The sequence below is a fragment of the Uloborus diversus genome, unplaced genomic scaffold (genome assembly GCF_026930045.1).
Source record: "Uloborus diversus isolate 005 unplaced genomic scaffold, Udiv.v.3.1 scaffold_225, whole genome shotgun sequence".
NCBI lineage: Eukaryota > Metazoa > Arthropoda > Arachnida > Araneae > Uloboridae > Uloborus > Uloborus diversus.
In genome coordinates this window covers 83,876-97,049 of record NW_026558379.1, presented here as the reverse complement: position 1 = coordinate 97,049, position 13,174 = coordinate 83,876, and the positions used below count along the sequence as shown (strand labels likewise).

The following is a 13,174-nucleotide window of genomic DNA, read 5'->3' as shown; positions in this document are numbered from 1 at the left end:
TTCTCAAGAAAAATTATTGCTTTTTCGGCTTGTTGAATGCAATGAATCTTTTGAGTGTTTTGTTTCTTCTAGCATATCGTCCCATCAGAGCAACAGTAAGATATCTAATCTCAGGAATTACACTAAGATATCTTACTGTTGCTATGATGCGGCGATATGTAAAATTCTCTATTATGCACGACGGAGAAAAGAAGTGAACTTCTTTCTAAAAAGTGTAATATGAGTGGTGACAGAATTCCCATTTTCATGAAGAAGGATATCGGGCTCTTCTTGCGATTACCATAACAATAATTTTTACTAATAATTTTGGCCACTATCTGTGTTATCTTATCACGAAAAAATTCTTAAAATTGGAATTCATATGTTAGTCTTCCATTTAAAAATTGCTTTAAATAGTACTCCATTCAAAAGAAAACGAACTAATGGGGAAGCCATAGCTTAATTTTAGACCAGAGGAGCCTCGAATTGCGTAAGCCCTAGAACTAAATTGGTAACTCAATTTGCTGATTGAACTTTGCAGTAGTATTGATAAAAGTTAAATTTGAATAGAACCAATGTGATGGGAATATTTGCTTTTGAAAAATCCGCATTGTTTCCTGCTTACTTGTTTTAGACTATTCCTGGTGTTTTGATAGTTTTGAATATGTTTGAATGCAGATATGAAGATCTATCTGAGTTTGAATTTATAGAGATGTGGTGTGAACTATGGATTACAGCTTAATATCATGACTAGTCATACAACAGTAAAACAAATTACGTTTCTCAATGTATAGTAAAATTGAATTTATTTTTCAACCATATGGAGCAATGTACCCAATCTACGACCCGTGGGTCATATGGGGAACGCGAAGCTTACCCATTGGGCTCGTTATGTTCAATGTTACGAATTGAACTACAGTTATACTGCGGTAGGATAAACCGCAATCCCGGTAGTCTACGATTCGATCTCTATCAAAGACAGAAACGAGCTGGTAGGCATTTCTTCTTCTTACACGAGGCATCACAACAATTTTCCACCACGCAACAACGTTCAAATTGAATTTGCACGTGGGAAATTGGCTGTACATTTTCCTCATTTGAACACATTGTAGGTGTCTGCGTTGTCTGAATGCGCTGAAAAGCTAATCATTTGCATATCACATCATCTTCTTCCTGTCGTTAAAATTTCATGTCTGTACCATGTAGCCTTCTTGGTGTAGCAATTTCAGTGGCCAGTAGTGTATTTAAACATTTAATGGGGAAATTACGTGACATTTGCTGTTTTCCATCCTAACCGAAATAATAATCTTATTTCAGAATTTTAATTTTTCAGCGTTAACTTGTACCTTAAGATTAAGCAAATCATTTAGTGTAATTCCAAAGTCTTTAAGTGGTCTAGTGGCTGAAATTTTTCCATGACAATCAGGCCAAGTATAATAAAAGTGCTTAATAACCAACGTTTTGTAGTACAAACGTACAGATTACTGCAGACAAGTATTTCAGGGATTCAAAGAGCCCATTTTTCAATACAAAATAGCGAGCTATGTCTTAACGTCCCAAAGCTCACTATTTTACATTGAAAAAAAGGGTTCCTTAAAACCCCGAAACACTTTTCTGCAGTAATCTGTTTATTTGTTCTACAAAACGTCGGTTAACTCTTGTTATTTAATCTAAGCAACGATAACAACAGTTCTTCGTTTGTATGCCGTAGCTTCTGATATTACACAGAAATTTTTTGAATCTATTTAAATTTAACGTGTGTTTTGGCTCGCGAGATTCATCTTAATAAGAAATGCGTCCCGCGAGTAAGAAAGGGTTGAGCATCACTGATATAAAATATACTTAATTGAGTTTTCTGGTCTGTAAGCTAAAACATCAGTAGTGGGGTCATTTCACGGTACTTTTGACATTTATGTAAAGTCCGTAACGTGACCTTTTTTGCCATAACTTTTTTATTTACTGTTTGATTTGTAAATTATTTTAATTTGAGTTGATGTGTTGGTAGGAAAAGTTCAAAATAAAATAATAAGCTAATCAAGCAGTAAATTAAAAAGTTTTGGCAGAAAAAGGTCATGTTACGAACTGTACATAAATGTCTAAATTACCGTGAAATGACCCCAGTGGCCAGTGCTACAGTAGCAGCCACTTCAAGTTTACTTTTGTACTTTGAAGAAAGCAATGAACAATAATATTGTGATTTTTTACTGGAACTTAATAAAACAGTCATATTGAATCAATTTTATTTATCAGTTATTTGAATTTAAAGTAAATAATGTACATACTTCGGATGGTATAATGTCAGATGCCCACTACTGAAATTTTCAGATTTTATAGCAGCCACTACTGGATCAAATTTGAGGTATGAGAAAAAAAATTATAAAAATTGAACAAATTGAAGTTCTGGTGTTTTTAGAAATTGGAAAGATTTAGACAGGTTTGGGCTATAAAACGCACATTGAGTTTCAAGAGAGGCAATTAATATTATTGACCTACAGTTTAAAAATGTATTTTCACTGTGGCCACTACGAGTGATTTTTAGACCTTGAAGTGGCCACTAATGAAGAAGTGTCCCCTAGTGGTGTTTTACCTTAATTATTCTGTCATAATATTAATCAGAAAAAACGACTAGACGAATCATCAGTACAGTCGAGACTATATTAGGAAAGACAAGGCATGCCGTGCAATATTTGCTAAGACATCAAGGATAGAGGATAAGAGTGAAGTTCTGTTTTGGCCCCCGTTTAGACACAACTGATGAGGTACCAAGTTGTAGGAATCGAAACAGCTGAGCTCGCTTGAGCAAGACGGCTTGCTTGAAAGACTTGGCACTTGAAGACGCGTGAGAAATATGAAACCGTCTTATGTCGTCTTGAAAGCTGTGGTGATTGCACATTCGGGAATTCTCTGAGAAGTGCTACAAGCAACCATTTTTCTTTTAACTCTGAAAAAGAAAATTAAAAAAATATACAAATGCTATTAAAAAGGGCTATATTCTCAATAAAAGAATGTACGCGTATTGAAATACACTTTAAACTATATATAGGTGTTCAGAAAAATATGTTTGCACGTTTAAAAATCATTTAAGATAAATTAAGAAGTATGTTTGTTTCGGGTTTATTATACCCCAAAAATCTTGATAATAAAGCTGAAAGTCTGTGTCTCTGGATCTCTGTCTGTTACACGCATAGCGCCTAGACCGGTCGGCCGATTTTCATGAAATTTGGCACAAAATTAATTCGTAGCATAGGGGGGAGCACCTCGAAGCGATTTTTCAAAAAATCGATTTTTTTCTTTTTCTATTCCTATTTTAAGAACATTTTACCGAGAAAGTTACCATAACGTGGACTAGCAAATTATCATAGCGTATACGAGCAAACTACCACACGCGACCATGACCGAGCAAATTAACGTAGCAAATTGGCGGCAAATTCATCATCCATTATTTGTAAATATACAGGTGAACCAAATGATCTTTTAATTTTTCTACTACGGGCAAAGCCGCGCGGGTACCACTAGTAAATGAATAAAATTTTAAAGATATCACTTGGAGCATTTCATTCAGCTCATCATTATTTATGCGCAGAATTTTAAACAGGTTCTATAAAACATTAGAAAGTATTGATGGCCATAAGGATTTAATTTTTCAGTTCCTCAGATTCACGGATTGAGATTTTGACAAACGAGTTTTCCCGAACTGCGACTGTCTTTCTTTCACATTGTCGAGATTCTGGATGTGATAAAGCACATTATACATGCTTAAGCAAAGCATAAAGAAATCAAATCAGCTATAATTGTTCTGGCAAGTTTAAAAAACAGATGCCATATGTTCTTGTTTGTAATAACGTGAAAGTAATCTTTATCTTTACTAATAATAAAGCTGAAAGTCTGTCTGGATCTGTGTAACGCGCACAGCGCCTAGACCGTTCGGCCGTTTTTCATAAAATTTGGCACAAAGTTAGTTTGTAGTATGGGGGTGTGCACCTCGAAGCGATTTTTTCGAAAATTTGATTTTGTTCTTCTATTCCAATTTTAGGATCATTTTACCGAGCAAATTATCACAACGTGGAAGAGTAAATTACGAAATTATCATAATGTGGAACCGTAACATTGGCCAGCAAATGAACGTAGCAAATTGGAGAGAAATTCGTCATCCATTATTTGTAAATATATGGGCGAACCAAATGACCTTTTAATTTTCAACTACGGGCAAAGCCGTGCGGGTACCACTAGTAGTTAATAAAAGTTAAATTTGAAAGTTTTTGTATTACAGCCACTAAAAGCAAGTTCAAATGCGTATTATTTGGAAATGCAGACGACGATGATACTTTGGACCTTTTCTTCCAATTCAACCAATTTAAGAATTTCTCATCCGATATTTTGAGTATTTCCCTGCCCTAAGTAGCAGTAACTCCAAGAATGAATTGTTTTGTGAAACTCCCGTTACAGCGAGAAAAAATTGTGGTCCCTTGAAGTTCGTTGTAACGGGTTTCATTGTATTTGTTCGGAGGAAGGTGTGGGGAAAGGGAGTAAAAGCTATCACTTTACCATTGTGTACAGTAATCGAAACGTTTAAATCGGAAAACAATGGCCTTTCAATGCTTATTTTACTCGGTGGGAAAATGATTCTCATATATATCATAGCCAATGATCGAGTAACCCGCATGTTTCACCAATGAAGCTCGTGCTACGGCATGATAATCTGATAATCTGTTTTGGTAATGACTAACATGCAAAGGAAGGGCTTTATTGTGACACGGATGAACTCGATCCGTTTACTTAACAGTTTTACTGCCAAGACTGTGTCATTTCAGGGGAATGAAGAAACGAAAGAATGGTCAACAATGAACGCTACCTACTGGAGTTTAGGTTAATTCACTGTAGTTAAGGTTACAGTTTCAACTGTCAAAATATCACCAAACAGGCAATGACTTTGTTCAAACGTAAAAGCAATTTTCACCCGTCATACCTTGACGGGCGACTTTCTAGTACTTTAATAATGAATATAAAGAACTTTAAGTGCAGCATATTAGTTTGTTCATTCATGCATTATAGAGAAATTAAGGATTTTATTTGACTGGTATTACGTACAGGGAAAAATGAACTGAAGGAAAAGTTATAACTTTTGGAACAAAAGGGGCCAAGGTCTAAAATTTCTAAATTTATCCGAATGACAGTAAGCTCAACTCCTTACGATTTTTACAGAACTTACTAGTTTTTGAGTATCATTTGGTTGAAATGTTTCATAATTCAACTTATTTTTGGTTCCACTAAGTTTCAGTGTAATTTAGGAATTTCATTACTATTACTATTATTGAAATTTCTATAGAAGTTCCTCAGTAAAATGTTTTGTAGTTCAATGAAAGTATGCTGCGTGTACACTGCAGATGTTACACAACATTTCCTATTTACCAACTAGTTTTTAAAAAAATCGACGTTTTCAAATAATATAAACGGAAGAAAAAAAAAACGGAGAAAGATATCAGCATTTAAACAGGGGTAATTAAGTTCTCGGGTTACTTCTATGCTGCGGGTATTAAAGGATTGACAGTTTTAACAACACAGGAAGTTTTACTTTCTGACGGGAAAAAAAGCAGTTAAAACTTCAATCATCACAAATAGTGTTATTTTGTTCAAACTTACTGTATTTCATTCTTTTCCTATTAAATCATGCATGATATCAATAAAAAAGAACAAATACAGTTGGCTCTCCGTTTAACGACGCTCTACTTAACGACCTTTTCTATTTAAAGACGGCTTTTCACGGTCCCAGATGGTTCACTATAGTTTTAAAAGCATTCTATTTAAGGACGGTTTCTAGTTAAGGACAATTTTGTGTGGTCCCTTGAAAGTAGTTAAACAGAGAGCCAACTGTATATGCATAACTGATATGAATTAATTAAGGGTGCAGAAGGAAAGAACCATACCTTTCAAATGGTAGGCAGGAGTACATCATTGCCCCGAAACTTTTAAACACATAGTTCCTTAAAATTTGAAGATTTAAAATATAATTTAAAGTGAGGTTAAAGAGAGTTATAAAAATTATTTTTAAAATAGTTCATAGGTCTCTTTTATAAAAACTATGCATTTATTATTTCCATGACCAGTTTCTGAGAAAAATTTAGTTAAGACTATATCAAGAAAAGTAGTTTGTTTATCCTACAGTATTGTCTCACATTGTATTCCTCCAAAATGGTTTACATTCTCTCTTTCATTCGACAATTTCGCTTACTGACCAAGTAGAACAGGCTTAAAATGTGCACAAACCCGACGTCCAACGGCTTCTGCTCAAAGAGTTATGCAATCCGGAAATATTGTAAATAAATATCACAATTTCTAGAGGAATATCACATAGGTTGCGATAAATCGGCTAAAACTGCTCTGCATCGTGTCAGTTTTGCCGAACAAAATGTTCCTTTACAAAACAGATTGTTCCAGGTGTCACCATCTTAACAAAGAAAGCGTTGATTCAACGTTCTCCTGACAACTGGACATCACATTTTTTGAAAAATCTGTAACAATCATAGCTGCTTACCAATGTTTGTATTGACTAGAAGAACATACGACGAAAGATCTCGTTTTCGTGACTGACGTTGACCAGTTTTATGCAATTGACTCCACTAGAACTGTCTACGTATTGTCGAATGTAACTGGCACGGTTGAATCATTTAGTTCAAAATCGTTACCATTCCTACGTTGCTGCACCAATGCAACGAAAACATGCATTATGCACAATTATCATCAACAGAGGCTGATATTTTCTTCTTTTTGGCATTAGCAATTAACAATACGAATTATTGCATCAGCTGTTGCAGACGGCTATAACTGATGCCAATTACTCTGCCAACTTATGCAACGATTTTAGATGTATTGGCAAATTTTCTTCTCATAAAAATATCTGAAGATTTTCTTCACTTCTAACTTGACGCACCTACATGATTTAGAAACTCTTTGGCTTCATTCTGATCTGCCACTTTGCGTGGTCTTGATTGATTTTTTTTGTCTAGCTTGCAAGTAAAAAAAAAACCAATGATATAGCATCATGGTTTAATGATCAAAATGGGGCACTTATGAATAGCATGGTTTAATGAGATGTAAACATAGTGTTAATATTCGCTGCATTTGATTTGCTAACGATGATTTATTCCTGTTTTAAAGTTTGATTGTTGAAAATTTGCTATAGTTTTGGAATAAATTTTGTGAATACGGCAAAGAGTAAACCCTACAATTTTCCAAGTTTTTGTTCTCACCTAAACATATATTTTTGAGGTTGCTAATCCAATCTAAATCAAAACGTCTTGCTGAAGCTGATTATTTTTGTAATTTTTAAAAGCAGTTCACTGCATAAATTACAGCTATTTTCTCCTCACATTGCCATTAATATTACGAACTAAATAACTACATTTCTCTCCATTAAATTTATAAATTAATACAAATAGTCATAAAAACAGAATTGCACAAAAGTCAAGGCTTGGAAAAAAAAAAAAAAAAACACCACAACTCAGTATGAATTTTCAACGTTCAATTCAACCAGTATTTCCTTTCGGCAACATGGAATCACCTGATAAAAGTTTCAAAATTGATTCAATTAGATGTTTTCAAAACAAAAACCAGCCAACCTGTCATTTATTTATTAACACGTCAGAGGTAAAGGTAAATATGATATAATTTGTAAAAGAAATATACTTTTTACGAAGTCTTTCAACAGAACATATATTTGCCCTTCAAAAGAAACAACTTTTTAGCATTGTGATAGTTTGAAATCTTAATGTTACGAGCTGCTGTTCTCCATCATAACTGTAATATTGATGTATAATATGTGAAGAATATCATGGTGTCGGCGAGTTTGGGCAATAAATTTCATCCTTCAGCATCAGAGGATCGATTAATAAGGTAACATCCGCAGATTCTTTTACTTTTCTCCAAAATCGGTAGAATAGCTCTTTTATCAGCTTAGACGACTCAAAGATTCTGTACGTAATACTTGAAGCTCTAGTGGTGATTGGTCAATACCAGAAGCCTGTTGTTTAGGATTTGATACCTCTGTTGTCTTCATCCTCAGCTTGGGCAACTCTTGTTCGGCCAAAGTGGATGGATGAAAAAAATTGGTTTCTAGGCACCTCATCGGGAAACACCTGCGTAAGAAAATAAATATAAATAAACTGAATATTTTGGCAGCACAGAAAATAAGAGCTGCCAATTGCAAATGCCACAGATCAAATTTGCCCCTGAGCCTCAATCCCATTATATTGATTTTATTTCACTCTCTGCACAACTTCAATTAAATCGGATCCCTCTAAAGGCTGGGCCCCCAGTTTTCGACTTGCTGACATATCCTGTCGTCGGTCCTGCAGAAAACATACATTGATAGATAAGCCATTGTAATTTTTCCTACAATTAGTTAATTTAACAGTTTTAAGTTCGGTTTTAGAGATAATTGCTAGCATATTAACCGGCGTAGCAACGGGTATTTGTCAATACCAGATTTCTCCCAGACAGTTAAAAGAATAAATTCTTATCCACATAGACCTTGAAAAACATTGCATCAACCCTACCGTTTTGAATCAAACATGCAAAAGCGTTTTTGAAGGATTTAAAGATTACGCATTGACAGGAAAAAAATTCATCTAGAAACTTAACTTTTCTTTGCACGAGTTCTTTGATAGTTAGTCATCGATTTGAGTTGAGCCGTTTCAATTTCATTTAGTTAGGCACAAATTACTCCTAGAGTTATAATTACAATAATTTTCGCTGGTTCTGTTTCTTAAATTTCATTAGTTGATTATTACGTTGAATGAGGAAATCACTTTCATTTTTTTCCCCATCACCTAAAAATTTTTCGCATAACGAAAATTTAAAAATTTGTAAAAATAAAACGAAAACCTGCTCTTTCAGGTTGCGTGTCGTCAGGGATGCAAGTGAACTCGAGTCAAATTTTCCTGTAAACAGTGTGAGATTTTCAAAAACTATGAGGTAACTCGACCCCTCCTCTCCCGGTACAAACTTCTCAAATATGCATACACAAATCACTGAAGAAAACCCATTTTAAAAGTTTTTTTAAAATAAGTTTTCAGTTTTAGAATGTGTTATCAGCCCAAAATTTTTCGGAAACAGCAACCCAAAATGTTCGGAAATTTCGAATTACAAAACACCCCTGTGTAGAATTGACTACCACGTTAATCAACCCCGCTTCGATTAGTGCGCACAAAATATTGCATCATATTCAGTGGGCGCAGATAGAATTTTCCTCAACGGAGGTGTCCTGCGTAAAATCAGCCAAGTCTGATATTTGGAAACGTTAACTGAAGTAAAGATAATTTGATTTCAGTTTTACATATACGCACAATTACATACGTTTCATTGATTAGATGATGAACAAAATCTAAATGGCACGGAATAAAACTTTAACTTTTGCAGTTTACTTTTGAGTTTTAAGGGGGGGGGGGGGGTCCGAACCCAGGGACCACCCCCTTTCCTACGTCACTGATGGTGACGTAATGAGTGAGTGGTGAGTTAACCCGAAAGCAAAGTAAGCACTTGTTTAGAGCACAAAGAAAGTTGGGGAAACTGAGAAAATTAACAATGCCCATTTAAATAATTTATTAAACTAAAAATTATTTTCGAAATTAAAAATGAATAAGCCTTGCTTACATTAAGCGTTCTCTCTTGTGTCATTTTTATTCTGCAAAATAAAGTGCTTGTAGTCATTATTTGTACTTTTTAGAAACGGCACAGGAGAAAAAAAATAATTTTGTAAATAACAAATATCACAGAAGGAATTATTGACGAGCCCCGTAGATTCAACATCAGATTTCACTTATATTGATAAGTTATGGTACTTAAAAAGACGGAAAGCCTACTGAACGTTTTTTTTAACCTTTTCAGAATTAGTTAGCGAACATGGTTAATATTTGCGATGCTTTACTAACATGAAACTCGGCTGGTGGCATGATGGTAAGGCGCCTTGGTCTTCTATGCATTTGGACCCAGGTTTTGACCTGAGGTGGATTTGCGAGATGCAGAAAATTATCAGCAGCGTCGCCTATCCAAGAACTATAGAAATTTGGCCCATTAGATCGTTGATAACTTTTTAGATTTTAAAGATATCTAAGTGAAAATTTTTTTTAATGAGATGTAGAGTATATCTGGGCTTCCGATTATGAAGGTTGAAAATTGCTATCTTTCGTGCAGATGCAGTGAAAAATTAATTGCTTTAAACGTTCATATTTCATTAAATTTTCAATATTTTAACTTCAAATTTTATTATTATGTTTCTTTAATATGCTGTCAAATATTCTGAAAGTGTAGTAACATTTGAAGGAAAACTCTGCGCGATATGAGCCGAAAACCTTCAAAAAAACTTTTCATTTTTGAAAGAAATTCTTATATCTCCGTGGGTGTAAGAGATACTTTCACGAAAAAATAAAAATATATTCTAGATAGATTTTTTACTTATTTCTGAAATTTATAGCTTATACCCAGCTATTTACAACGAAAAATGATGAAAAAACTTTTTTTGTTTCCTCAATTTGTTGTTCGTCCCCTAAATGAAGAGTAGACTTAATTTTTGTGGTAAAATGGCGGCTGGAGTATACCTTTCATGTGAAAAAAATTACAGAGCAATTGGTCTTTTATTTCTCAAGAAATTCGTAAAAATATGAATTTTTGAAAGTGTCCCAATACTTTTTTTTGTCATATAGGTTTGGTGTCTTTGTAGGATGTTTTGTGAAAAATTGAGGCTTCTGTTATTGTAAAATTTTCTCTTTGTAGACACTGCCCTGCCCATATTTCTAACACTAATGGCCGTGAATTGCTCAGATGGGGCGTTGGCTGAACATGCACCTTCACGGATTAAGTACATTATACACAAGTTTGGCAAAGTGTGGACAGTTGATGGTTCTTACGTACATGTCAAAACCCCCTTTTTGACAAATTGCCAAAAAAATAAAAATTCGGTAAAAAATTTGCCGGAAATTAATAAATTGACAACAATATTATCTGAACAAGTGGTTTTTAGTTTTATAGAATTTGATTTCATACACAAAAGGAGACTTTTTCGCTGTTTTAGACTTTTAAAATGATGTGCAATTCAGAATCTCAAACATAATTTTGATTCAAAAATGTTTCAAAGCTGAAAGTACATGGAATACATTTATCTCGTTTGATTAGCAAACTTACACAAATAAAATTGGCATCTTTCGTTAACATTTTCATATTGTATTTAGTCCAATTCTAATTATTTTTTCCCTTGAAGCATGCAGTAACAAATACCAGTTTTGAAGCCATTTGTACACTAAGTTTATTTCTAAATTTAGAATGGATCAATCCAAAACTGTGAAATATCCTCTCGATGCTGCGCTATACTACCGTGTGTGGGTAAAACGCAGTATCTGCGGAAATAAGTTTTAGAGATATTTGAAGAAATGCGTGTTGGATTCAATGTTAACCAAAGGGAAATTTTGGAATTAGACGTATTTATCGCGCCTTTTTTTTCGGCGGAAAACAAATAAGCAAGCTTGTAAAATAAAGCTAACGCACAATAGATGACAAAAAAAAAAAAAAAAAAAAAAAAAAAGCAGTTACTGCCCGTTACATGCACACGGCAGTATACAGACTATATTGGTTTTTCAAAGCCTTTCCACCACACTCTTGCTGAGACATCATGAACTGAAATGTAAATTCCAGGATATGGTGCAGATTTAGCTTAACAAGCTATAGAGAATTAATGACTTTGGCGGCTTTTAAAGCAAATATTATATCAGTTATGGACAAAGAATATTTATATTACTTCACAGAAAAGGTTAATTAAAAGAAAAAGAAAGCAGTTTCATCAAAATATTGAGATGATTTATGATAATTTATTGAGTACTGATCAACTTTTTTTACTTTTACTCAAAACACAAAAGACGTTTCGTAAATCCTGAAATAGAAAGATTATTACAATGATAAAATCAAATTTTAATTAAAGTTGAATGAGTACCTTCGTGCTAGAAAAGTAAAAAGAAATAGCAACGTTAAATTGCACTAATTTCAGATTACTACAGACACGTGTTTCTGGGTTACAAGGAACACCCTTTTCAATGCAAATAATTGATCTTATAGATAGATGTCTTTTCATCTATAAGCTCACTTATTTTGCATTGAAAAGGGGTTCCTTGTAACCCAGCAACACGTGTCTGCAGTAATATGCAATTTTTGCAATTAAACATTTTGATTTCTTTTTTACACTTTCTAATTGTTTTATTTATTAAAAGATTTAAACCGAACTACTTTTGAAAACTGAGTGTAACAGTTTTAATATCCGTAACTATATTTTTCAGCATAACAAATTAATTTAAAAGAAAATTTATAAATGTATTCTAATTAAACTTATTGAATTTAATTCTTAACGCTATTTATATGATGTGTAAGTTATAGTGAAATAGCTTTTCAGCATGAGGAAATTTTATGAGCTTCCAAAAAATGTCAGTAATGACTTTACTTGACATTAATGTGTGTACTTGAGTTTTTGACAGTTTTCGACTAGTTTTTGACATGTCTCGCCAAAAACCCAACCCTGATTATAAATGCTCTTAAGTAAAATATTCAACAAGGCAGGCCGGAAACTTTATGTTTCTTCCGCATGTTTCTTCGACAGCGTTTTAACGTCTAGACAAGACTTGTCGTCCAGGTTTGGACTACACTTGCCTAGACTAGACATGAGATGATCTGACATGATCTAATCATGACATGTTATAAATTTACCACTAAACAGTTTTTGTTTTAATTGTATACACATGTAGGGGAGCACCAAAATGCTTAGGGCTTCTCGGGATCGTAATCTGGCCTTGATAATGTTGTATAAAGAGGCTGGGATTTTACTATACCATATTGAAACGTAAAGATAAAGCTAATAAACATTTCCATTACCACTGAGACTCGAAGATATTTTTGTTCAAAGAAAAAAAAAAGCATCTAACTATATTGCATTAGCTACTTTAACGATGCCATGCTTTTTATAGGCCCTATTTGCAAAGACAGCAATCACGCTAAAGTCTCTAGAGGCAAATTTAACCTGACAGTAAACGTAAAGTTATTATATATTAAACTTACAGCAAATTTATAAATATAAATGATATTAAAAGGTCAAACGCGACGTACAATTATCAAAAGATAAAATGAATACGGTAAACATCCCTTAAATTAATTAGTTGTCTTA

The 13,174-nt window shown here is 33.7% G+C and overlaps 1 protein-coding gene across 1 annotated transcript in view; it reads right to left on the bottom strand.

Moving 5' to 3' along the window:
* Nucleotides 1-2,720: 2,720 nt before the first annotated feature.
* The window catches only part of LOC129233176 (potassium voltage-gated channel protein Shab-like), a gene marked incomplete at its 5' end in the record, with an annotated part of 28,281 nt that continues 17,827 nt past the window's right edge, over nucleotides 2,721-13,174 (bottom strand). Inside the window, 2 exon segments of the mRNA XM_054867244.1 lie at nucleotides 2,721-2,920; nucleotides 8,018-8,111. Of these exon segments, the coding sequence (XP_054723219.1) occupies nucleotides 2,721-2,920; nucleotides 8,018-8,111 (294 nt within the window).